The sequence below is a fragment of the Coloeus monedula genome (genome assembly GCF_965178545.1).
Source record: "Coloeus monedula genome assembly, chromosome: 22".
Lineage (NCBI taxonomy): Eukaryota > Metazoa > Chordata > Aves > Passeriformes > Corvidae > Coloeus > Coloeus monedula.
This window is the reverse complement of record NC_138802.1, coordinates 1,948,631-1,975,935: the sequence shown is the minus strand read 5'-3', so window position 1 is coordinate 1,975,935 and position 27,305 is coordinate 1,948,631. Positions and strand designations below refer to the sequence as shown.

The 27,305-nt window shown below is 44.2% G+C and overlaps 1 protein-coding gene across 1 annotated transcript in view; it reads left to right on the top strand.

The window, feature by feature from the left end:
* DVL1 (dishevelled segment polarity protein 1) overlaps positions 1-27,305 on the top strand; it is a 65,962-nt gene that overhangs the window by 846 nt on the left and 37,811 nt on the right. The window contains exon 2 of the mRNA XM_082295845.1: positions 26,405-26,474. Coding sequence (XP_082151971.1) covers positions 26,405-26,474 — 70 coding nt within the window. The remainder of the gene's footprint in view (positions 1-26,404; positions 26,475-27,305) is intronic.

Below are 27,305 nucleotides of genomic sequence, written 5' to 3'. Positions count from 1 at the left end.
ACGGGTGACAGACGGTCCCGGTCGAACGGGCGTGAAATGGTCAGCGGTTAAATGAGGGACAAGTGGTCAGTGGTCAAACGGGTGTGAAATGGCCAGTGGTCAAAGAGGTGATAAGTGGTTGGTGGCCAAATGAATGTCAAATGGTCGGTGGTCAAACGGGTGTGGAATGGTCCGTGGTCAAACGGGTGACAAGCGGTCAGGGGTCAGACGGTGCCAGGGGCTGCGCTCAGACAGCGACTGTCATCAAATCCGCTGGGGTCAAACGGGTGTCAGACGGCCCAAGGTCAAACGGGAGTGAAGTGGTCAGTGGTCATACAGGTGACAAGTGGTCAGAGGTCAAACGGGTGTCACACAGTCCCTGTTCGAGCGGGTGAAAAGCACTCAGTGGTCAAACGGCTCCAGGGGCTGCACTCGGCCAGCAGCTGTCAAACCCTCGGTGCTCACATGGCTGCCAGATGGTCAGTGGTCAAACAGGTGGCAAGTGGTCAGTGGCCAAACGTCCACTTCCAAGGGCACACACTGAACTGGGAGTGCTGGAGAAGACCAGGGCTGGACTTTGAAATGACCTCTGTGGTGACCAGAGCCAGCTCTGTGACCGAAGCCAGGGGATGTTTGACATGGTTCTGGTCCCTGCACACCAGTGTGGCTTGCGTGCCACTGGGCTTAGCGATAGCCAGAATAAAACAAACCAATAAAAGTCCCTTTGACAGTTTGCCAGACAGTAACTTTCAAAATGTATTAATCCTTTTGTAGCAAATCACTTCTCTTTGTACTCACATCTGTCGCTGGCAAAGCAATTTTGCACAGTTAAACGCCTTGCCAGGAAAAAAAGGGAGCAGGTTTGAGGGAAACTCGTGCGGACCTGACTCCGGAATAACGCCGTGGTTGAGGTGCAGGTTTTATGTTTGGTGAGATGGATCACCCCAAGCATCCTTTGACGTGTTGTGCAGCCTCTTTCTTATCCCTGAGACCCGAAGCCTTTCATGTTGATTGTGTTTTTATCCCTGGTGGAATGTGGATATTGTTTGTTGACACGTATTTCTGATGTGGTGAGTTGTTAGTGTTGGCTTGTAACCATAGGAGTGTTCGTGGATTGACTTCTTGTTTTTCTGAGTTGTGCAAACGTTTTTTGGGGGGGGGAAACAACCTTACAAAATGTTTGTTTTCAAAATAATGTCTTTTAAATCGACTATTGGTAAATTTTTCTCCTTCATTCCTGTTGTCGTAGAAATTCCAAGTTGTGTTTGTGGTGTGATTTCACTAAAGGAGGTTGGGATTGTTCAGGCAGCATCTGCATCATTCCCACTGCCACAGAAATTTAGGATTAGGAAACATAAACCATGCTGAGGCATCTTGAACACGCAGGGATGTTTTGCTCTTTGACCAGGAAACAGAGTTAGTAACAAACCCTAGGGTGGATTTTCTTTTTAGTCTCAAAATTAGGGTGAAACTTGTCTGTTGTTCCTGGAAATGGAGATGATGGAAGATGAAGGGCTGCAGGGATCAGGACCTGGAAATTCTGTTTAATTATTTAACCAACAGTCTCAAACACAACTGCTGAAAGCATTTGGGTGACAATCCATTGCCTTGAGACAGCTCAAAGTGACTCTGCACATGGGACTCCTGAGCTGTCAGATCTTTGTTTGCTTTGGTTTTGTATGTCTTGTTCCTTGTGTGTTTGTGCCTCTCTGAATCTGAAATATTTGGGAAAATCAGAAGAAAATTTAGGTGAGTTTTGTCTGTCTTAGTGAGTGTTAAGAGTAAATACGGGCTTTGTTTTCATCATCTCATCTGCAAACTGACTTTTTGTAGAAGCATGGAATATCCTGAGCTGGAAGGGATCATCCAAGTCCAGCTCTTGGCTCTGCCCAGACACCCCAAAATCCCACCCTGTACATCCCTGGCAGCGCTGTTCAAACCCTCCTGGAGCTCTTGGGGCCATGCCCGTTCCCTGGGGAGCCTGGGCAGTGCCCAGCACCCTCTGGGGGAAGAACCTTTCCCCAAAATCCATCCCAACTCCCCTGGCACAGCTCCATCCTTTTAATTGTTGCAAACAGGCAATTCTAGCTGCCGTTGCCACAAACCATAACAGAGCTGTGTCTCTCTAATTTCTCCCTTATGTGCCTGAAAATCTCCTCCAGAGCAGCTCTTCCCTGGATGTTCTGTAAGTGGAGCCACAGGGACATTCTGGATGTCCCTGTGGTGTCCTGGTGTCCTTCCCGGTTGTGCCAAGCTGGAATTTGGCTTGGTCACTTGGCAGGGCAGTCCCTAAATCCCAGTGTGGACTGTGAAATGTGAAAAGCACTCCTTGTGTTGGGAAAGCAAATGTTTTCCTGGAGAATTGGAGCCTCCTTGGGAAGCCAGGGATCGGGAACGGACTCCTTGCAATTCTGCACATGCTGTTGCAATTAAGGCATGGCCTTTCCTGGATCCTGGAATAATGGAATAAATAATGTGTTCAGAAACAGTGGATGTGCTGAGTGGTTCCCAACTGTGAAAGATGGATGGCTAAGGGTTGGGATGGAGCTGGGTCATGGATGTGTTATGGAATTAAAGCCCTGTGTTCTCTGTACCTGTGCTGGGTCCAGCTTTGCTCCTTGGAAGGTGCAGGAGGAGGCGTGGGAGTGTCACATTCCCTTCTGAACTCTGCTCACAGTTTAATTTACTGCCTTACCACTTTCCCGTGTGCCAGTTCATTCCCAAGGGTGATTTCTTCCCCAGCTCATGAAGGGCTGGCCCTGCCTTTACTCTGCATTCCTGCTGGCTCCATCTGTAGACATGATGCTGTTTTTAAAATGCAGGATGTCCAGCTGTGCTCTGGCATTAATACTCAACCCTTGGAAGTGCTTTGTAGCTTCTGGTTTTATTCTGGTTGGAGGGAAACGAAGCAGGGACGTTACAGGATCCACCTCATTAATGTGACAGCATCCACTAGCAGTGAAATTGAGGAAAGGTGATGGTTGAGGTATGTTTTTATAGACAAGGAGCTGTGTCATCAGCTGATTTAATTAATTCCAGCCACTGATTCTTTCCTCAGGGCAAAGCTCAGAGGTCACTTCCCATCACTGACATTGCTGATTCTCAGGTTACAGCCCCACACATCCTTGCAGGAACACACAATGCAATTCTGTTAATTCTTTGATGATTGAAAAAATGACAGCTAATGAATACACCTAAAAATAAAGCTGTAGCTTGTGATGACTGGGCTCTCATGGCTGAAACGGTGACAGCTGTGTGGGATCCAAATGATTCATAATGAATCTGTGTGACAGATCCTACAAGAGGAATTCCTATCTGTCTGCCTTTAAATATTTGGTATTTCCAGAGCTTTGCTTGTAAAACACTATCAGTGACTTCCAGAAGCACAAAATGATGAATGTGAAGGATCCAGGCATTCCCACATGTTTCATTTTCTACACAATAACCTGGTTTGAGACTTTGCTGTTCCAGTGTGGGATGTGATGCCGTGGCAGGATTGTGGCAGGAGAGGTTCAGGGAAGAACTGAACCATCTTAAAGATGTGGTCTGTCCAAAATTGAATAAATATTCCCTCTGTGTATTGTTGTGGTTCCTCTTTCCTGTTCATTCCCCCTTTGAGTGGGGCAGGAAGAGTCCGTGGAATACCAGAGTGTGTCTGTTCTGCCACCCTTTGGGTGAGGTTCAAATCCTCATTCTTTCCATCGTGTGAACTAATACTTCTCTGATTGTACTTCTTCAGGGAGTACTCTGAGGAGTGGCTTTTTAAGCATTCCTTTGGTATCAGCAAAGGAGCTTCCTTTCAAACTGCACTTTGAGGTGCAGCTGGTTTTGTGCAGAAATTGCTTTTCTTGGTTGAAACCTGGTGAGAAAATGGGATTTAAAGCAGTAGGAATCCAGTTTGGGATTGGGATTGTGAGCTGAACGGGGTAGTTTTTAATAGGAGAGGGACATGGGAAGCAGTGTTTTGTGCCTTTTCTCATGGAGGCAATGCAGCATCCCTGTTTTCACCCCTACCCTAAGAGGAGCCAGAAGCAGGAGTCCTGACAGATGTCTTGCTGTGCTACAACTTCATAATTGGGAAGGCTTTTAGAGACAGGATGTTTTTTAAAAATGCACAGAATAGTTTTAGGGGAGAAATAAAAGTAGGAGTTGCTTATTTATCCACGAGGCTTGGACGGTTTAGAGGGACTGTTTGCAAGAGTTTGTAGTAACAGGACAAGAGGGAATGGCTTCAGACTGACAGAGGGCAGGGTTGGATGGGATATTGGGAAGGAATTCTTCCCTGGGAGGGTGGGGAGGCCCTGGCACAGATTTCCCAAAAAATCTGTGGTTGCTCCATCCCTGGAAGTGTCCAAGGCCAGGTTGGAGCAACCTGGGACAGTGGAAGGTCCCTGCCCATGCAGGGGGTGGGACTGGATGAGCTTTAAGATCCCTTCCAACCCAAACCATTCTGGGATTTTCTGGTATTTAAAGTGCCATTTGGACACGGGACATAAATGGTTTGGAAAAACCAGTAGATTTGGGTGTTACATCCACAGAATTCCACTGAATGAAACCTGTTGTAAAAATCCAGCAAGCAAAGCAATGTCAGATAAAAACCTGGAAGCCTCATTTCTTCCTGCTCTGTTATCAGAGCCACAGAGTTCCAGACTCTGAGCAGGGAAGGTTTTTTGGGCTGAGTTCTGTGCTTGGAAAGCTGTTCCCAGGCTTATCCAGGGATATGCAGCAGCCTGGACAAAAGGATTCTGCCTTTTAGGTGGACTCTGCTGCACTCTGGAGTAGTGAGGGCACCGTTTTGGGTTGGGTTTTTTTGGGGGTAGTTGCTGCAACACGGATTTTAATGAGGTATTTTTGCTGGTGTTTTTAAGGAGACCCTCTCAAGACTAAAGAGCCACATGAAAGGATGCCTCCCTCCATCCTTGTTTGAAAACTGAGCAAGCAGGTGACAGAGGCTGATATAGGTCAGTTACAGGTAGGAGTTTGTCTTTTTTGAAACAGAATAAAATAAAATAAAACCGAGGCGAGTGGTTCTTATTTGCTTTAGAAAACATGGAGCTGGCAGGGGAACGTGCAGAGGGGGGCATGTGCTAAAAATAACAGTTTAGGAAAATGATCTTTGCAGCTTTGTGACAAGGATTGATGCCCACAGAGGGAGCCTGGATGGATCAGAACCAGGCCAGGGGATGTTGAGGCAACTGCAACGATCAAAGCTCTGGCAAGAATTTTCAGCTGTGCAGATGGAAAGTTTCAGAAATGCTGCTTTCGGGAGAGCCAAGTGTGGGTTGGATGTGAGGGCCTGGGGAGCAGTCAGGGACTTCAAGGTGATGTCCAGGTTACAGAGCTGAAGGATGGGCTCAGGTAGATTTGCCTGGAACCTTTTTTTGGGGTTTGCCATGGAACCTTTGGCACTGAAATAGGAGCAAGGTAATCTTTGCAAAGAAACCATGTAGAATTTCCTCCTCTGTGCTTGTTTTCCCACCTGCATCCCTGTCTCCTCCTCTTCATTTTGTCTCTTTTACCCTCAGCGTTACTGAGGGCGTTTTTAGAAGAGTGAGGAAGTAGTTCCATGAGGGCAGAACTAATAAAAACAGGTTTTCTGAAGATTCATGTCCTCTCAGTGTTTACCTGCTGTATTTTCTCTGTTCTCTCATCAGTGACTAGTTGTTCAGAGACTGAGAAAAACAGAGTTTATTTGCACATGGGTTGGGGCTTCAGCTGCTCATTCAGCCCCATAATTCACCGTACAGACCTTTGCAAGTGCCTGTGGCACATTTGCTGAAAATCTCTTTTGGCCAGCAGCAGATGGAGCAACAAGTGGGTTTCTTGTAAAAGGGTTTTTTTCCCCTCCTTTTTGGCCTGGTTTGCCTGGCTGTAGGGGAATGATTGATTGTGTAATAGCCCAACTGGCTGCAGGTCAGGCTGGGACAGCTGCTCTGGGGTGTAAACAGGCAGGGCTGAGCCAGGGGATGAATGTGAGGCATGTCACAGTCCAGGGGTGACATCCATGACCCTTCTCCCCTGCTCTGCTAGCCCTGACAGTGTCTGGGACTGATCCAACAACACCTGGTGAAGTCACTTAGGGGATTTTTCTAAATACATTGAATTTTGAGCCATTTTCCAGCTGAGCTGTTCTGTCACATGAGCAATGTGTGGTGTGCAGTGGGAGGAGAAAGCTTTTAAAAGAAGGCTTTTCTCAAAACCCCACAGAGGGTTGAGTAGATTTCGTTGTGAAAATGCTTAATTTCCATCAGTTCTTTGAGACAGCTCCCAAACCTGAGTCTGGGGGCTCTGGCTGTGCAAGTTCAGTGGCTCTTTCCAGCTTTTATTGTACACACTTGCTCAGCTTGGAAAAGATCCTTAAAATCATCGGGTCCAACCTTTCACCAGCACTGCCAAGTCCATCACTGAACCGTGTCCCTAAGTGACCTTAAGTCCCCAGCTTGATTCAATCAAATAAATCTGGAATAATAGCCTGGAAATGGGGATTATTAAAAAGCAAGGCCTAGGCCTGAGTCTCTGGATCATCAGCAGCCCATTAGAGGGAAGGAGAATTCAGGCTCTAAGGGAGAATTTAATACTTGCAGAAAGTTGGAGAACTGTTACCTGATGGAAAAAAAATGGATATGTTATGGATGGTGGTGTAATTAAAGCATTGAACTGAGACTTGGAAATACAAAAAAAATTGTATTTAGGCTTGGACTCAGCAAAATACATGGGCACAGTTAGGCATAGGCTGAATTGAGGTCTGTGTCTGCTCCTAATAGCCTTTATTTCTACTTTCTTTTTCTCATTTTCTCACCGAAATATAGAAACTTTCTGGAGACTCACACTGCTTGTGTTTATCCAACATCCAGCACTGTGGTGCTTTTCTGGTTGCTGACATCAGAAAGCACTGTTGTAGCACAAAGAATAAAAAATAAGTACAAAACCCCCAGGCCAGCAGAGCTCAGCCTTTGCAGCCACACCAGGCTGGCTGACACAGACTTCACCAAGCTGATTCTGATATCTGTCTGCAGTACAAGCCACTGCTTATTTTAATGTCCCAGCTGTAATGTAATCTAAATATTTAAAACAACCCTTTTTTTTTTTTTTTTTTTTCTGCTGGAACCTGAGCCCTGCTCTGCTCTGAGGGTGGAGTGTGTTACATTTATTAAAAGCTAAAGCTATGAAAACACGCTCGAGGGATCCATCAGGTTTGGTTTGCTTCCTGTGGCTGCTGATGTGCAGTGGGACAAGTTAGAAAAACAAGTTTACTACTGTTCATTTAATGAGCACCTCCTCATGAGAGTGGATTCAGGGTTGTGTTTTCTTTTTATTGTTTTTTTTTTCTTTCCCAGTGCTCAGGTAGATTTGTTTGGGTTTAAGAATCCCCACACAGCTCCTGGAAACATTAAGGATTTAAATTCAGCAATTTATCTATAGGCTGGCTGTATCTCTAATTAAAATTTTCCTGTGAAGGAGGTTGAATTAAGTGGGATTTGTTTAATAATAATTTTTGGAGGGATTATCACCAGCCCAGCCTGCCATGGGAGAGCGAGCGGGGAAGCAGGAGGAGATCCAGATGCACCAGCAGATCCACAGGCAGAGAGCTTTGAAAGCCACCCTAAATAGCTACAGAACAGATGAAAATGTTGAATTAAGGAGTTAATTTACATGCAGTAATAAAGCCTGTGCAGATTTCCATGGTGTAGCTGAGATGAGTGGCAGCAGCCTCCCTTCACTTGGGTCCTGCTTACCTCTGAGCACGAGGCTATTTTCAGAAATAGCCTGTTCATGCATTTTAGATCCCATTTAAATGCAGCCTGGGAGGTGCTGCCGTGGCTTTGTGCAACCTGGCCAATTATCACTCTGATCAGGACTTCCAGGGCATTTATTTCAGCTGTTGTGCCCCAGTGTCAGGTCGTGGCTGGGAAGCACAGACAGTGATTTTTCTGTGAGTGGCTACGGGATTCTCTCTCTGTTCCTCTGGTCTTTATCTCCTTCAGGAGTCGTGACATGGTTCAGTTTGGTTGTTTTGATAATTTAAGTTACCTCTTTTCTCTCTTTTCCCCACAGTGAGGTTCCTGTGTGCTTGATATGATCAACAGCAGATTTTCCTGCCTTAATCTCTATGTGAAATTCCGTGATTTCCTTAAATTCTGGCTAATTCCCACTCTCCTTTCTGTGTTCTTGTCATGCTTTCCTTCCAAAGATCATTGAAATCCAGTATTTTACAGTCAGGAAACCCTGCTCCCTCTCCTTAGCAGGTGCGTGCCTCACTCCTGTGCCTCACCCTATGGGAGGAGAAATTAATAGAATCAGCTGATTGTTCCAATTAATGGTGCTGACTCAAAACACATGCACACATGTGTTATGTAACATATATAAAACACTCTTTACAGGTGTATTATTGCAGTTTATTCTGATGTTTGTGCTGAAATTTCTGGGTTTCATTTGGAAAAAAATGAAGGGAGAGGAAGTAAAGGGCTAAGTATTAAACTTTATTGAGTAAGGGTAATATCTAGGAGAGTTTAATTCCTGTCTTGCCTGTGGGAAGAGGAGGATGGTTTGGCATTTCTGGGTGACTTAACCACCTATTTTGGGAGTCCTGGAGGTAAAATCAGCCTTTATCCAGCCAGAGGGGAGTGAGTGAGTGAGTTTGGATGGTCTCTGTTATTTTGACACCTGGGGTGAGCAAAGCAGTGCTGAGCACTTCTGAAAACCCAAAAATACCTGGAGAAGGAGGCTCAGAACAGCAGCAGTGCCCTGAGACACTTAATTTATCCTTTTTTCCTTGAAATCCAGCTTTGCTCTTGTGCCCACAGGATTTTGTTGTCTCAGGATTGTTTGGGGTAGTCTGACTGAATAAAGGAGATCAGGTGAATGACCTTTCTGAATGGACACAGATTAATATTAATTTATCCTACACTTACTTTTTAAAAAACCCTGCTCATGGTTACTCTCCATTTGCCCCTTTGTTTGCATTCCTTTGCATGAGGATTAATTAATTAATTATTTCCCCCTAGTTTACCAAAAATCTTCTGCGCTGTATTGAACAGAAATTTCTCATGCAGTTTAATTCCTTAATATCCAGGATTGCATCTGGTCCCTGGCTGTGTTATTTATAAAAAAACCAGGTGCCTCATCTTTTGCTGAATGTCTGTTTTATGTGCTCTAATTGTGCTATTACATGGTGATAATTAAGAGTCCTGCAAGGGCTGTGTGTGTGAGCTGCAAATGAATCCTTTCTGCTTATCTTGAGTAATGTCAGAGCATACTGGCCTTCAGCAGGCAGCATTTTGAAACCCTTCTTTAAAAAAAAAAAAAGAAGTGAAGTCTTTAAAAAAAAGAAGTAAATTCATTTTAAGTGCAGCTATTTGTTAAGGATTTGGCAAAATACACAACCCCCAGTTCCAAGGAATTGTTTGCAGACGAGATGCACTGAAAAGTTCAGCTGGGAAGATGAAAATGGGGAATTAAACATTCCCGACCTCCTATCAGTTTTTGCTGTTTGTTTAATCTGTGCTTGCTTTTGTTCACTTGGTTGGGGTGCTGGAGCTGGGCAGATGATTAAACTCATCTGTTTTTCTTGCCTCAGCAATTGTTTTTTCATCGTCGTTTAGGGTAGGTCTGACTGTAATTCCAATGAAGTTAGAGGAAAACCACTCCTGAAAATCTCATCATTCGTGTTCACAAAAGCAGTTTTGCCTCTCCAAGAGTTCAAATTGTTTTGGTTTTTTTTCCTTATTTTTCTCCTGTTCAAGGATTTATCAGTGAATATAGACAATGTTGCTTTCAAATTGCTCTGCATTGTTACTTTAACTCACAAATCTGCTATTGCAGCTGGAAACCTAATTTGAATTAAATCAAAATGTCTGTGTGAGAGGATGTTGCTGACAGGGAAATACATGAAAATTGTAATTACATGTTCCAATGCCATGACACAGATTTACCCAAGGTTAGTTTGGAACACGCTGACACGTCCTACATGTACAAACTGTATTAGATGTAGTCCCTCAATAGCCATTTAAAGTATTTTGGAAGATATTTTTCTCCTCATGATTTTAATCAGCTGAAAAATCAGTGTTTTAAGGCAAATTCATAGAGGCATTCTCAAGGAAGCAGCATCTGTTGACAGTAACATCTCATTTTTATTTCCCCCTCTGAGTTCATGGCAGCTCCCACTGTTTCCTGACCCTTTTTTGCTTTGAGAGTACACAAAACCAAAAATTCCTGTCCTTACACACCCTCCCAAAATTGGCAGGGAGATGAGCCTCTGCTGGAGGAAAAAATGAAGAGGTCATGCCTGTCCAAAAAACCTGCAGACCTCAGAGCTGCATCCACCCAGCTCCTGAGAAGATCCTTTTAGAAACTGATTTTTTTGTGGGTTTTCCTAAACCTGAAAATGAGCTTAAGTTGAAAGGCACCCCCTGGACTGCAACCCAGCTGTTTGGGGCTGGCCAGCTGTTGTTTCTAGCAGAAATACAGGGGTTTTTGAAAGTGCACAAGCCATTTTTCAGTTGTTCCTACAGGGGGAAAAAAGGATATTCATAACCATTTTTATTTCTGGAGGGTGTTTTGGTCTGATTGCTTTGTCTTCTCCATGTGTGAGAACTTGATGTAGTGAAAATAAACCTCCATTTGTGCTGAAAAATAGAGAATTTCCAGCCTTTTACCTTCCAAGGTGCTTTGTCATCTTGGGGTGCTCTTTCCAGGGTATCCAGTACTTCAGCAATCTGCTCATTTTGCTGCTGCTGCTTCATCTGGTGGTTGTCTTTTGGCAATAACAGAAATATTTGTGTGTTTTGGAGCCAGATGATCCAAGTGTGGGATGGGAGCAGGGGCTCCTCCTAAAGCCCCACTGCTGTGCTGTCCAAGCAGTTTGTGGAGAGCACATGGAAATTGGTGACACACAGAGCTTTTAAACCCTAATTTGATTAATTTAATCAAATTCTTGAATGTTTATTATTTATCCTAAATCTCAGAAGCAAATCCATCCAAATACTTAATCCTGTGCTTACACAAGTGTTCATTTCTTGCTCATAGTTCCCAAAGGGCCTGATTCAAACTCTTCAGTAATTAATAGTTAATTCTGATGATCCTGACCAATCTATTTCCAGATTTTGTAGGATACCAGCAATCCCTTTGGTGGGGAAGACAGCTGGAGATGCCCCAAGCACTAAGACCCCAGAACTGAGGTATAAATGTGTGTAACATAGAAATTACACCAGATTTGGAGGTTTTTTGCACTAAGAAAATGCTTGGGGAGAGGGGGTGGAATGTGGAGAATTTCTGTGTTTAAGGGAAGGGTGGTTGGATCTCCTTTTAGCCTTCAGCTCTTCCAGCACCAACAGAAAAGATTTCCATCTCCATCATATTTATGCATGGAAAGCTTTGATATCCAAGCTCTGCTTTTTCCCATCTTTTCACTCCTTGATTTTAGCAAAAGAAAATTTGGGTTGCCCTGCCACTGGAATGCCATTAAGTAATTAGTTAAGCACCAACTGTGGTTTAATGAGTGTGTGGAGGTGAATTTTGCTGGTTTGGGGTCCCAGTTCTCAGAGGAGGCTGCTGGAGGCTCCTCCTGCAATTCCTGCAGCAGAGTTTAATCAGTTCAGACAGGCTGCTGAGCAAATACAGAGGAATTCTCAGGGCTTGGGCAAGGAACGACCTAAATAGTTGCCCTGTGATTCTGCTGTGGCTCATTTCCATGTGAAATCTAATTAACTGAGGGAATAACCATCATTTTTTTGGTTATTTCAGTGGTCTTGGTAAGATAAAGTATGAAAACTCTGTGGGATGATATTCGAAATACCTCTGATTTTGGATGGAGTGTCCTGTAAGGGCTCTTTAGCAATTTGGGAGGAGCAGGCCTAAAAAGACCCTCCAGATTTTAATTTCTTAATATATTTTAAATATATAAATATTACCTGTGGATTTTTGAGTTGTGAGGTGTGGAAGCATTTGGCAAATGCTTTGTAGGTGTGCAAATAGTGTTTGTTAACACCTGTCTTACGGTGGGAACTGGGACAAGAGCTTGTGTTTTCACAACTCTCTGCTGTTCACATTGAGAATTCATCACACAAAGTTGGAGAGGAACAGATAGATTGGAAAATTATCTCAAAATAAGAGGGTTTTTTTAGTTATATCTCTTTTGAAACCAGCAATATTGAAATGACTTCTCTCTGCTTTCCCTCTGGAATGTGAAGAAGGACTCTGTGGGCTGAGGCAATAGTTTGGGATTTGAGGTCTGGCTTCAATTTTCCCTCTTCCAGCTACTCTGGATTTGATTTTGAGTAAGTGATTTAATCCCTGAGATTACAACCAGTTAAATTTGTGATTATCCTAATTCACGTCCAGGAGTTGTGCCCTTGGAGGAGGCTGTGAACATGTTAAAATTAAATATCTGCTGCCATTGCTTTTTGCCAGAAATTCTCTTTACTGATCAACTTCATGATCTACCCATTTTCCATTGATTTTACTATTGTGGTTGAATGTTTAAATAAAATAATTTGCCAACACAGAAAGAACTAGTAAAAAAAGGTGTGTTTTCAAGACTTCTTGGGGCTGTTTTTTATGTAAAATATGTTTCCTTCCAGTTGTCATTTATGGCCTGTTTTAGTTACAGGCCCAAATTTAAAAAGGGTGCAGTAAATGGACTGAAACTAAAGTAAATGGACTAAAACTAAAGTAAATGGAATAAAACTAAAATAAATGGAATAAAATTAGTTGAAGCCAGAGCCTTGCCTGGTACAGAGATCAGGAGGGTGAATGGACAAAATATGAATAAAAATATGACAGAAGAATATGCAAAGAAGTGCCTGACCTAAGCACAGCAAGTAATGGCAGGGTAGGAGTGGTGCAGAAAACATGAATATTTAGGAACCTCTGGCTCAGCCGTGCTGTTTGTAAGCAGAGGTGCTGCTTGAATGCTGAATTCTAGGGAGAGGTTGGATTTCTGATGTCCTGGGCAAACATGTGGGGATTCTTAGTCACTGCAGAGAGTTGAGCAAGCAGACACGCTCGACGAGTTCCTGATTTCAGTGTATGCAAAAACCCTCCCTGGCTCCAGTGGCGCTGGCAGCTAATCCTGGAAGGGTACAGGATGTGCCTTCCCAGGGCTGGGAGGGTTGGGAGGAAAGGGAAACTCAGCCCTGGCCCTGCCACCTGAGCAGCTGGAGCCTTGGGAAGAGCTTTTTGGTGATTGATGGTTTCGCAATGGCTCAGGTGTGTCCCGAGTGAAGGGGAATTGTAATTTCTCGAGTCAAGTTTTCACTGCAGACTGAATTGATGTGTTGCTCTCGGTGCTGTTTGAGGTCTCTGGCTGGTAAAAATCACCTGGAGGGAATGTGGAAGTGCTGTGCTATCAGGTGGATGCATCTGAAGTGGAGCAATCAAATAGTTAATATTAAAAACTCTGCCTTTCTGCCTTTCAAATTGTCACAGCAGGGGTTGCATTTCATGGTTGACATTAGCCAGGCTGTTCCAGCTCCTGCTTCTTTCACATCCTGCTTTTCATCCCTCCTCCCTCCTTAACGTTTTTTAATGCATCTCATATTCAGTGTAGCTAATAAGCAAATTTGTCATCTGCTTATTTTTGTCTTTGCTCACACTCCCCCCAACCCTCCCTAGTGTTCAGCCCAAATTACCAGTAAGCCAGTGAATTGCAGATAATGCTCCTGTGAATTATCCTTTGCTGCAGGGCAGCTCTGCAATCCCTGTGCCAAGCTGACTTCACTTGTGTGACTAACACCAGGCAGTGCGAGGAAAGAACTGGGAATTTGGGATGTTAGATGGCTGAGACTGAGGTTTTAGGAGGCATCTCCTTGACAGGGAATTTTGTGGGGACATCTGTGGCCTGCTGCTCATGGCACTTGCTCTTCACACTGGTAAAAAAAAGGTCAGAAATGAATGCAGCAGGTTTACTCATGGTTTGCTCGGTGGAGGTGGGTGTCATGTTTTGTAAGCTCCTGGTAAGAAAACACTCCTTACTCTGGAGAATTCCCATTGCAGCAAAGTAAAAAGAAACCAACAAAAAGACAGGAAAAATTGGAGGAGTTTGGGGTTTTTTTGCTGAATGAGAGGATGATGGAACAGCAAATAATGGGCTTAAAAGTAAAACTAGCAGAGAAGAAAGAGGTTTGATCCCCACCTCTGCACATTTGGTCTGCACACATCTTTCCTTACTTGGAATAAAAGTGAAAGAACTGGAAAATGAGTGAGTAGAAGCTAAAAATCACTTTTTGTGCCCATGGCCCGGGATCTGCTGGATACAAGAACAAATTCATGACATCATGATTTCGCCAAGCCTGGCAAACTGACTAAAGGTTGCTTCTAGTGATTGCCCTGGATGGAATTGGTTTTGACAACCTTGAGTCTATCACTGTCATTCCAATAAAATGTGTTGCTTCAAATTAAGCAAAAATGAGCCTTTTTTATCATCCTAGAAACTCTTGGGTGTTATTGTTCCCTTCTCCCTTTGTCCCCAGGGCTTCTTGCCATGGTGATTTGTCCCTGGCTCCCAAACTGAGGAGAAGCTTTAGGAGATGTCAGTTAAGAACTGGGGCACTGTGAACTCTCTGAGCAGCCTGAATATCATCATTAGAGCTCCCTGGGTTTTGATTTCTTTGCAGTAATGTCATCCAAATCAGGAAATGGATTCAGAACTGTGTACAAGTGGGATATCCTTGTCAACTTCCATGACTTTGGGGACCCAATAAGGTTAAGTGATGGTGGAACAGCACTAAATGGTATCAACTCCTGGAAAACCTGGCTCTTGAAAACTGCATTTGCTTAAAAATTCATTTAAAGTAGTCCTAGAATTACCTTGACTTTTCCTGGCAGATTTCTCACATTAACATGTTCCTGTTTTTTAAGATATTTTCATTTTACGTGCAGCAGCCAGGTAAAATAAATAAAACCAATAGAGATGTGCACATTTGTCAGCTCATGGAGTCCTTAGGCATCCTTTTCTCTAAGGATAGCAGGTATAGAAATTTAAATGCAAAACAAAATGCTCTTGAAAATATATTATTCCTCTCAAAATGTGGTTTACTCTCCTGAGTGTTCAGCTGTAAGTGCAGATGTCAGCTTGCAGAAGGTGTTCTGTGAGGCAGGATACAAAACTTGAACTTTTATTAAACCTGAGCTTTCTTAGGGCCAGATTTCCTTTGGAAAACAGGGGCTTGGGACATGCTCAGGGGGTGATACCTGCATTAGAAAATTCAGAGATACTGAAGTTGTCCTGAAGTCTTCAAGATCCTGTGAGGGACAGAGCTGCTTAGTTTGTATTTGTGATTTCCCCACCAGACCAACATTTTAAAGGGATTTTTGATGGCTTATTGGATGCTGGCTTTAACCAGCGAGACCTTTGCCTGAGGATGAGGCACTCAGGATGTCTTTGGGCAAATTTAAACAACTGCTCTGTGTTTAATTCCCATCCCCACCACCCCCCTGCCCTCCTTCTCATCCCTGCTGTCTCCTTTTAATAGCTTCTGTTTCTCTTTTTAGGCTCCAGGGATCAGTAATTAAGAAATCAGCCCCTGGTTGGTTGGGTAACCACTGGGAAAGTGCTGCTGCTAAAGCTGCTGGTCTTGCCCAGCCTCTGACAGAAAATGAGTAAAGACAGGAACACAGCTGTAATAAAGAACAGGCAGATTACAAACCCACTGGGATTGGGTTTCTCCTTATCTGGCTGTGCCAAGGAGCAGGATAAATGTCTCAATGAACTCGGAATTAGGGAGTGACAAAGTGGAGTTTCACTCTTGAGAGGTGCTATTGGTATCCTGCAAAAAGTAGGATTTAGGAAGCTGTGGAGGATTAAGGGATGGATTGGCTGAGTTGGAGCTGTTCAGATGCTCTGCACTGTGTTTGGAACAAAAAGCAGCAAGAAAATCAAACTTTAGGGTTTAGCTGGTCCAGTGTTAGCTCGGCTTGAGTCAGTTCAGAGTCTGGCCTGTGAAAAACTGCTCTGACTCCTGAAAAACTGCTCTGAGTCTGAGCTGTAGAGTTTGGGATTTTGGTGGTTGTCAGCACAATGAGTTTGGGATCTTCTCATTAGTTTGAACTTCATGTGGCAAATGGCTTTTGCTTCTCTAACAGGCTTTGTGAGAAATGTTTTGCAGCCCTGCTGTGTGTCCCAGGCTGAGTAGGACACAGAAATACGCACAGAAATCTGGCCTGAGACACAGAAATGCAGCCTGTTCCACAGAAATCCAGCCTGGTGTTGCAACTCTAACAATAGGGAAAACTTAAAATTTCTTCCCAGTTTCAAGCTCAGTCTTCTCGGGGTGAATGTGTTCATTAAAAGTAATAAACAGGCCCCTTGTTTCCCCACTTTCTTCCACATTAATACACTTGAAAATTAAGGCCAAAGTGCTGTGGGATTCTGTATTTAAAGCTACAAATAGTATGTTTACAAAAATTTATGAGAGCATGTAGTGGCATGAGGGAATTGATTCAGAGTGACTGAGGGGAGGCTTAGATGGGGTATGGGGAAGCAATTCTTCCCTGTGATGAGGGGGAGGCCCTGGAGTGGATTTCCCAGGGAAGCTGTGGCTGCCCCATCCCTGGAAGTGTCCAAGGCCAGCTTGGAGCACCCTGGGACAGTGGGAGGTGTCCCTGCCCATGGCAAGGAACTGGATGAGTTTTCAAGTCCCTTCCAACCCAAATCCTTCTGGGATTCCATGAAATACTCATTTAGAAGTCAAATGCAGTTGGGCTGGTGCAGGTTTGGAAAGAAAGGTTTGCATTTTGCTCTCCCTTTGCATATGGAAAAGGTTCAGTTCTTTCCCTGTGATGCACAAAATCCCAGCCCCTTTTATCTGAGCTGTTTCTCTCAGGTTGCTGAAACTACTTTGAAAGAGTGGGAGGTGGGGAACCAAACAGGCAGAGCTGGGCAGGGGAAGATTTCCATGGGGCCCCTCCCAGAACAAGCTCCCTGTGTGTTTTTCCAGCTCCTGGATAATGGTTCCATGAGGAATATTTGGAGGAGCACCATTTCTTGGTGCATTTGTGGCAGTTCTTGCTCCCTGTCTTAGCTGAATGATTCAGGGTTTTAGATCTATATAATTTTTATTTCCCTTAAATGGGTGACTTTAAGAGCTGTTGGCAAATGTATCTTGTTGGATGAGGAACAAGGAGTTGGTGATCTGATGGAAAAGCTTGTGATCCACCTGGAATACAGCATTCCTGTGTCCTGCTGGGTCTTGTAAGGATGCTCTGAACAAGAATAGCTTGGACAAATTCTAAAGAACTCAAAGATCTGTGTCAGGTACTCAAGTGAGTCCCTGAGCACTGCAGTTTTCTTCTTGTTCATAGCTCTTCAGGGGCACAATAATACATGAAATAACATCTCTGTCTTTCCCTTACCAGTTCTACACTGAAGGGGCCACTCCTGAAATGAGGGAGGGAGGTTGGCTTGTCCATGTTTATATGGACACTATAATCCACCAGCCCATGCAATCTGTGCTACAACTGCTGTTTTTCTTAGTGAAATAATAGATAATGTGTGAAAATGTGTTGTAGTATAGCTTGGAATAGCAAATCCATGCCTCAACATGAATGTGGGGCGGGGGGATTGCATTTATTGCCAAGAACTTGTTTCACTTCTCTGCTGGAAAACCATTCCCATGGTGAAAACACAGATTTTTCACTGTGTGGTGAAAACCTTTCAAGAGTGACCACAATCCCATAGGGACAGGCATCCAAAGACTCCCTGTTCCTTAATTTATATCTGATTTGGGATTTTGTGACAAGCTGGGAATCTCTCTTTTAATGCCTAAACAAACTTGTAGGTCCAGCTATACTTTGAAGTGTGGGTGGAATTTATTACCTGGTCTGAAGGCAAGAGGTCTGAACCCAGTTTTTCATCGTGTGAGGAGTCTGTCCTGCAGTGTTGCTGTTCCAGGGAATGTTGAAGGGGCTCTGTGGTGTTCCTTGTGGAAGACCAAACTTCCAAGGGGCAGACACCACAACCTTATCTCGTGATCTGCATTCCAGAGGGCTTTGTCCACAAGGACTCCCCAGGCCATGTGTGGAACAGCTGGAACCTGAAATGGGTTCCTGTTGTGCCCCTCCTTGGGCTGCCTTTGGGGCTCGCTGGAAATTCTGGGGATTCTGGGATGCACTTCCTAAACTTGTACAAAGAACTAGCCAGGGAAAGGGAAGGCTTCCGGTGGCTCCCCACAAAATAAAGACTCTTTTAGGGTGTTCTGTGTAATTCTGGGTGTGCTTGGAAGGTCCTGGAGGTGTTTGACTCCACCTTTGTGCCCGTGTTTTATCCAGGGCTGGAGGCAGCCGGAGCTGTCCCATCCCCTGCACCACACACCCAGCTTGTCATGGGCTTCTGGAAGGACCAAAGGCCCTCGTTAAACTAAACTAAATAATTCTCACCACATCAGTGACCAGAATGATGCCATTTAATGAAAATATGTCTAGACAAATAACCTAGGGGGGAGAGATATTATCTGTAAGAAGTGTTGGAGGTTTCTGAATAGGGACCATACTAAATAAATTTATCAACAGTTTCTTTTCTCTCCCAAGTATCTGGAGCACTGGTGGATAATGTGGTTATTCCTGGTGTAGCTGGGCTGGCTTTCCTCTCTTTGTTAGCAGTTACTTTCACCTGGCTGTAAATAATATTCCTGTGAGGTATTGATTAACACTTGTGGCTGTTTTTTGACCCAGCTTTATTATTGTAATGAGGTGCTTTCAAGAGAGCACAAAAGGAGCGTTTGACTGAGGAATAAGAACCGATTTTTATCTTGCCCAAGTGTGTTTAACATTTCTTGGTTTGTGTTGTTTGGCACTGAGTTTGTCGTGGCTGTGTGACACTTTTATTAAAAAGGAATTGAACTGTTGAAATGAGAGGTCTGGGGTTGCTGCCAGGCCCAGTGGTAGAAATAAACTCACTTTTAGCTGATTGGAAAAAATACTCAATTTTCTGAGGCTGAACTTGCTTTCCTTGTGAGGACTGAGAGTCATTCTGACCAAAAAAGTGACAAGCAAGGACATGTTTTTAAGGCAGCTCATTCTCCTTCTGCTGGCCCTCAGTGAGTGATTTTCACCTCTCCAGAAAGGTGCTTCATTCCATACTGGGAGCAGTGAGTTGATGGAATATGTGATATTCCACGTAGCCCTTTGACTCATCCCTGGAGTTTATTGCTCTGGATCTGATTCCTGAAGGACAGCTCCAGCCAGAGTCATCATTTGTAGTTTGACATTTCACCTTTCCCTCACTATTTTCCAGGAAAATCTTTTCTCTCCTTCCTTTTCCATCAGCAGGATGAGCAGCTGTCTCCTCTACATGGCTGGTGCTGAAGATGGACATTAAATTTTTGCAAAATTAATACAAACACTCATTTTCTGAAATAAAGTCCTGGCTGTTTCTGAGGGCTTTTTGTTACCCCAGGCATCAATATTCAGAGAGTATGTTTTTAGATGAAAACATAGTTATTTAAAAAATAAAACCTAGCTGGGTTTAGCACCCTGAAACGTTTGGATATTGAGCAGATGAATTCCAGGCTCAGGCTGAGGTATCCACACTCCCTTCTGGCTGGGGGTCCCAGAGTAGTGGGTGCGTGTTGGTGAATTAAAGTTACCCCTTGGTATCTTGGGAATTATGGAGCTCTTAGTGCTTCCCAAATAAGTTCAAAAGGACTGGAAGCACAGCTAAAAGGGCATCCTATTAATATCTGTGCTGAGGGAGGCTCTGCTGTTAAAATCCGAACTCCCTTGCACAGAAATAGAGATTTTATTGGGAATATTTGGCAGGTGGAATGGCCAATACACTCTGAAGTTGTGCAGCATCTCCTGCTGGGTATCCATGGGTCTGGAAGATGCTGATGAGCAGCTAAAAGCATCCTGAACTTTGCCTTTCAATTCCCAGCTCCCAAACAGGCTCGGGGAAGTGCCCTTGGATGGTTTTTTGGAGCCCTGAGCACCTCAAGGAGCAGCTCTGACTGTGAGGTCAAGACCTGCAGAGCCTTGGATGCCCACCCTGCTGCATCCCTGCCCGGGCTCGGTGGGAATGACATCCCTGAGTGCTACTCTGAGAGTCCTGCCCTGGAGTTTGGAAGATAATTGCACCCTGGGGAAAGGCAAATCCCAGCCAGCTGCTTGAAATGGGCATTCCACAAGCAGCTCGCTGCTTTTGCAGTGTTTTTCCCTAAGCTGTTTTCAAGAACTGCTTAATTTTATGGGGACCTGTTAATATTTATTGTTTTATAACTCAGGCATTGGAAATCTGGGTTCAGGTTAGGATTGTGCTGACCTGTCCCTTTGTACTGGGACTTCCTTGCTTTTCTGGCAGAGATGTGTCTGTCCCTTGGGACAGCTGCAAGAATAGATTCATTAACACCTGTGAGATTGAAATATAGGCACATAAATAATTTATTAAATAATACATGGAACAGAGGAAAGAAGGGAACTAATAGAAAAGACAGGAGACTGTCAGTGTGGCTAAAATGCTTGGCTTGTTTTGCCCAGTTCTGTTCCAAACCCTTTCTGAGGGAGTAGATGGAATTGAGGAAAAGAAATTTAAAATCTTAGGACTCTAAAAATCAACCATTTCCTTGGCTTCTCTGTGCACATAATTAAGAGTAGTGTTTTTTCTGGGTTAGCTGGGCATGGAGTGGGAAATAACACCATGCACAGTTGTGTCTAGCAGTGCTACAATCAAACCAGACTCATTTCTGTAGATCTCAATTTAAATGCCACAAATGCCTGTATTTTAGTGAGATTTTCACACCTTGAGCACGGCAAAGCTATTGAAATATTGTTCATTAAGGAGCACGGAAGCAAATCATATTCCCTGCGTGCCACTGCTCTTGGACAGTCAGTCATAAATATTTTAAAATACTTAATTGGAAGCCATTCCTGGCAGATGCTGCAAAGTGCAGCGTATTTGGAGCCCCTTTGGAGGGAATGGGGCAGAATTTCTGGCTTGGGGCTGAGCTGCCCTGGACTGAAATGGAAGGATGAGGCAGAGCTGGGCTGGCAGCCCAAGCACCAGTTGGTTCAAAACACGTGGAACCTTTTGGAACGAGTCCCTGTGGCAGTGCTGCACTTGCTGAGGGCTGTCAGGGCCTTGCAGAGTGCTTGGAGTATGATGCAGAGGGCAAAAAGGGATTGCTGCACATCAAAATTCCCCTTTCAGAGTCACACAAGGAATCTCTGCTTCCCTCCCTCCCTCCCTCCCATGCTCCCATCGTTCTTTTTGGATTCATGTTCTCAAGCAGAATTCCTGGCTTCCCTAACCAAGTTAGGAGGCTTTCTGCTGCTCCAAATGTCTGTCTTAAGCATTCCAAGGAACTTTGAAGCACGGAGGTTCTGTAATTTTCTTGCAGTGTGATGTGCCAGCTGACCTCCTCGAGGTCATACAGTGCTGTGGTGCCAGAGCAGAGCCCAAACAAATTGAGTTGTCCTCGAGTCCCAACTCACTGCCATAAAAAGGGAAGTTTTATGTTTGAAATCAGAGCAGATTTGGGCTGATTATCTCCTAGGGAACACAATAATTCTTGCATCACTCATATGCTTAAGCTTAGGGCAGTATCTGGTGCAGAACCAAAGTGCCAAAACCTCTCCAACATCCTGCAGTTCTCCTGAAAGATGATAAATTATCCCTGGCATGACAAACTGCTGGATATGCCTGCAGGAATAAAGGTGGAGTGGAAAAAACAGGGAAGAGGCAGTCCTGTGGGCACAAGTGTTTAGTGTGGTGCTGAAGATCAGATGTGGCAGAGGATAACTGGGGTATAAATACATGAATGTGTTAACTCTTAATTGCAGGCAGAATCACTGAGAGTGCGGGTTTAGATTTTTTAAAGGGTTAAGAATAACATGAGACAGAGCAGCAGCTGTTACATCAATGAAGAAAAAGTGGTTTTTGATGTGTTTATCACCTGTGTGGGAAGAGGTGACTTCCCCGGCACCGCACGCAGCTTCTTGCTACAATTTCTATAGAAACGGTAAGAAGGAGCTTGTTTGCATTGAAGCTGCATATCTTTGTTTGAAGAGTGTTTTGAAGAGGGTTTTGTCCCACAGTTGTGTCACTTACACATATCTGGGTGTGTCATTTCTGTCGTAATTGTGGGCGGCGTGTTCATACTCATTTTTGACAGGTTTGTGTAGGAGCTGGCACACCACGGGGCCTGTATGGAAAGGCAAAGCATTGGCAGTGTTGTTTAGGAATAACAACCTAAAAAAAGGAGAATGCTGGTTCTGTTGTGGCTCTGGGGGGTTTTGAGGAGTCATTGGCATGAGCCTGGGGAAGGAAGAGAGGGAATGATGCCACACAATTCCTGCCTGCCGGCTCTGCGGGGTGCAGACGAGATCTGAGGCTTTCCTGCAGATCCTGCACTGCATCCTGGTGTTTCTCTGCTCATCAAAGGGATTTCTCTCCTCCCCTCTTTCTTATTTCCAGAAAAAACCATGATAGCCCAGTGTTTATCCCTGTAAATTCAGCGTGTGGCTTTATTTTCATTCCTTTCCCTGCATTGGGATGGTGGCTAAAGGCTCTCTGTGCTCTGGCCTCAGCTGTAAAAATCCTGAAGTTTGAATTCTTCATTAAAGATTCACACTGAAGCATTAATCACCTTCAGCCAGACTATTTTTAGAGCTGCAGCCTTCGATGCCAGTTGAGTAATTGCAATTATGATTACTTATGGTTTTGCTAATTGAAACAGCTTTTTGGAAAACTGCTGCTTCATAAAGAAGAATCAAATTGGCCAAAGAGGTTGTGGAACATCCAGCCTTGGAGATGCTCAAAACTTGACTGGACATGACCCTGAGCAACCTAAACCCTCTGTGAAGGTTGGACTAGATGACTTCTGGATTTATCTTCCAACCAACCTGATCCTATGAATGAAAACTAAAATCTGAATAATCACCTTTGAGGTGACAGGAATAAACAAAAGATACATTTAGCACAAAGAGTTAATTCCTTCGGCTTCTCTCTAAGGATCTCTAAGTAAGTTCATAATGAATGAAGCTTCTCTCCCCTTTTCCCATCAGTAAAGGACAATTAAGAGAAGACTTGATTATGATCCCAGTGATAAGGTGGGATTAATCTGGTGCTAAAGGACATTGAGATGCTCTGTTTGTGTCGTGGTACACATTAACCTGGAATAAATCTGTCTCGACCCTGCATTTCCCATGTCTGTGGTGTTGGAGGGAAAGGAGATTTTCCTTGTTAACTTCATTTTTCTGAGTGGAATGAAAAATCACCCAGCTAATTGTGGGGAATGCAGTCTCTCCCAGGCACCCATGATGCAATCAGAATGCAACACTATCAAACCCAGTCTTTAATAGCCAATTATCTCAATGCCATGAGAGGTTTGTGGGGTTCACCTGGAAGCAGGTATATCCCAGTTCATGTGGAATCAGTGGGTATTCTGAGGCAGCTTTGCAGGGGGATGAGAGGGAGGCTAAGCCTCAACAATCCCTGGTTTTCTGGCTAAAATCCTCTCTGGAAGAAAACAAAAAGTCAGGATGCTGGGAGGGAAACCTGTCCCAGAAACAGGTGAGGTGTGAGGGTGAGCAGCACTGGGTTTGGGAAAGGCACAAATACCTATTTGTGCAGAGCAGCTTGGTAGGAAAGCCAGAGGATCCAGACACAATTCCAGGAAGCCAGGGGAAGGAGGGGCTGCTAGCAGCAGTGATTGTTTCATTTAGTAATTAGTGCTTAAATCTCCTCTAAGTCAAATAAAGCAGAGGATGTGAGCTTGTGGAGCTGTTCCCTCCTCCCCTTCCCCACACTTCCTCACCCTTTTTTGCACTCACAGATGTGGAGGGGATAATGGGGGCTTTGCTGATGGGGTAGAGCAGGTGTTTGGGGGTAAAGAGTGGGGTATTTTTCATGATCTGGCTCTGATGCGAACTTGCCTGAGCTGCTCCGTGTTCTTTTACCTTCCTTCCACCTGGTAGATACATTTGAAGGATGAATTAAAGGATGTTTTGTGCATGGAGACTTTTCTGGAATGCAGGGAAGAGGGAGTCTGCAAATATGGAAGAAAAATCTCTAGAAATTGGTGTGCTGGCAGAGCGTGCTCTCCCTTTCCAAGGGGAAAATGTGTGGAGGTGGGACCCAGGCAGGCAGACCTGCTGTGACCTGGAAGTGTCAGCTTTGTTCACTGAGTGGTGCCTTTGTGGCCAGGTGTTTGTTTGCTCTCTTCTCCCTGACCCTCAGTTCAATGGGAGGTTCTGTGTGCTGGAACAGGGGCTCTGTGCCTTCCCCTGACACAGGCACAGGGCTGCCAAGAGGCAGGATGTGACCTGGGGAATAAATATCCCCTTTTCTGAAAGAGGATAAACATCCCCTTTTCTGTGTCTTGCTGTCAGATGGTCTTTGGTGTTATTCTCAAGCAGGGAGTCCATTAACAATCAGCAGTTTGAGAGCTTTGGTGATTTATCTCCACAGTGGACCACATCCAGTGCCAATATTCTTCACCTCAGGAAAGAGGTCTCTGGGAGAAATCACCTTTTTTTCCTTGCCATGCTGGTTTGGGTTGTGAACTTAGGTCTCCACCCTGATCTCCAGCTGCTGTGTATTAATTCCAAATATTCCATGTGTTCCCGCAGCAGGCAGCAGCACTTGCCTGTCCTGCCTTCCCTTCCAAATCCGTGCAAACAGCATCTCCTTGATGGCAAAGTTGGCCTCAGACTGAAGCAAACGGCTGCAACCACTCCTATCTCTCCTTTTTGCCTTCTCCATTGCTTCTCCTTGCCGGGGATTGAAAGGAGCCGCCTCTTTACTACAAATAATGATTTGTAAAACAGCGATATTTGCAATGAGTGGCTGCTGCTGTCTTTGATGTTCTTGGCACTGCTGATTGCTACCCAAAGCAAGCTGGGAATTACAGTCTGTCATTCTCTTGCCTCATAGCTCAGGGCTATATTTAGTAGATCAAGTTGCAACAGATCTGGAAGTTGTTCCCTTCAGCTGCAGCAAAGGCTGGAGCTGGGATGGGGCGCCTGGGTTTGTCCTGGTGAGTCCAGGGAGCTCCTTCTCCATCACAAGGGCGGCTGAACCAGTCAGTGCAGAACTGCAGGAGCTCCTCAGTGCTCTACGTGTCAGGTTCAGGCAGTCCCCCGAGCCTTTCCTCTGCACAGAACCTCCCATTCAGGGCAGGTTTTAATGCCTGATTTTTGCCCGAGTTGTAAAGCTCGGTGCAGAAATTCTGCACGTGGTTTTTGCTCGGCACAGAAATTCTTGCCTGGGATTTCTGGGATGTCCTAAGTGTCATTTCCTGAAGATCCTGCCCTTTCAAACGTACAGATAAAATTATTGCAGCATCTTTCTCTGCTGATCCAGCAGCTGGAGCTCTGCTGAGTGAGTGTTCCCTGCAGGACTCCGTGGAACACCAAAGATAATGCCTGGATTCCAGTCTGTCCATTGGGGCTGGAGATCCAGGAGAGTGTTGAAATCCTGGGTTTGCAGCTCCAGAATTACAGGTCTGAGAGCTTCACTGAATTGTCAAAGGTTTTTAAAACCCTGAGTATCTGCTTTCAGTGGAGTTGGCTCGTAATTGTCTCCTTGGAGTCTGAGGATAAATGACTAAAACCAATAATGGAATCATATGATCTGATTCCTGCTGCCAAAAGATGAAGGGAGGACAGATGTTTTAGGAATTAAGTGAATATTTTACAATGTTTTTCTTTCCAATAATAGCAAAAAAGGGTGAAGATTGCCTAATATTGCCCTGCCAGCTATTAACAATGCAAATAAGTGTGGAGGAAAAAAAAAAGGGTGCTCATTCCTTAAAATGTGTGGGAATGCAGGCATTAGTGGGGGAGTTATTTATTTGTAATTTTTCAAAATAAACTGTCCATTTGCTCTCTTCTCTCTTCTTTCTTCTCTCTTCTCTCTTCTCCCTAACCAGTCCCCCCTCAACATGACACTGCTTTGTGCCCAGTGAGTTGCTTCGTGGTTATTGTGGTTTTTCTTCACACAGCAACAAGACAAAAACATAAATAAAGGAGACTGTGCCTGTGGATCCACACATTTGATGGAGTTTGACTTGAAATTGTCAAAACCAAATTTATCCCTGTTCTGCAGTGTAGGAATTTGAGGCCAGAAGTCTGTTTCTGCTACAAATCTGTGATCCCTGACACAGAGACTGCACAGCACAGGAGGGGATTTTAGTCCCCATGAGACCTTTAAAGGCTCTGGGGAGACTCCAAAATGGGGAAATGCTTGAAATTACTTCTGTGCCTCCCAGTTTGGGTTGGTTGTCTGGCAAGTTGCTGTTCTACCCTTTATTTTGATTGGTTTCCTCTATTCTCACAGTCATATATTCTTTAAACACAGAACACCTGCTGATACAAACATTTTAATGAAAAAATTGTATTTCCCCTGGACAATTTGAGAAAACTACTGTCCCTTCTGATGTGATGTGATTTCAAACTCCTGATTTTCTTCCTGTTGTTGTGTTTCTTTGTTTTCTAGGGTGGTAAAGGAGGAGATCTCAGATGACAATGCAAAGCTCCCTTGCTTCAATGGAAGAGTGGTGTCCTGGGTATGTTGGATTTTGTGTGTGTAAATCTGTGTTGTTTGATACTGGATCCTGATTTTTAGAAGTATCTTGAATCTCAAATTGCATTAAAACAAAGGTATAAATTTTAATTATAACAATCCTGTTCTTAAGTAATACATTTTAAAAATCAAAGGGAAGTCCACAAAGTGTGCAGAGCTGAAAAGGTGGTTTTAACATGAAAACAGCTTTAGTACTGTCACTAAAGAGCCAAAACAACTTATTCAAAAACAGCTAAATGTGATCTTCTGGTGGATTTTGGTGATGGTATTTAAATTTCATTGTATTGGTATTGTGGTAATGCCTGGAAGGTTTAAATGAGGTTTAAATCTCGGGGGCTAAGCATTGTGTATGCATTCAGTAAAAAGACATGAAAATTTATAGCTTTGGAAAAATAAATTTAATACAAAAATAAGGGAATTTGGGCTGTAATTGGTTCAGTTATAGAGGGAGTCAGTGATCCAGATGTGACTGTGCTGCTCTGCACATCCCATCTCCCTCAGTCTTGTCTGGGTTTAATGTGCTAATTTCTCCAATATGCCAGGATTTGTTTGTCACCTCACTGGACTAATTAATTACCAGCTCCTAATTACTCCCATTTATTGGGCAGTGTGTGCTGAGCTGAGGCTGAGCTGGTGCTGGCACACTTCTCCTTCTTCAGCCTCGTTCTCTTCCACTTAGTGGAGATGCAGTAAAAGTCTCCTGCTGCCGAGTTCTGTGTGAAATACAGGAATTCCCACCTTCAGATGATGTTTGGGGCACAGATAAACACATGGATGGATTTGGTGTGTCATGCACACATTTCTCTGCCTGGGG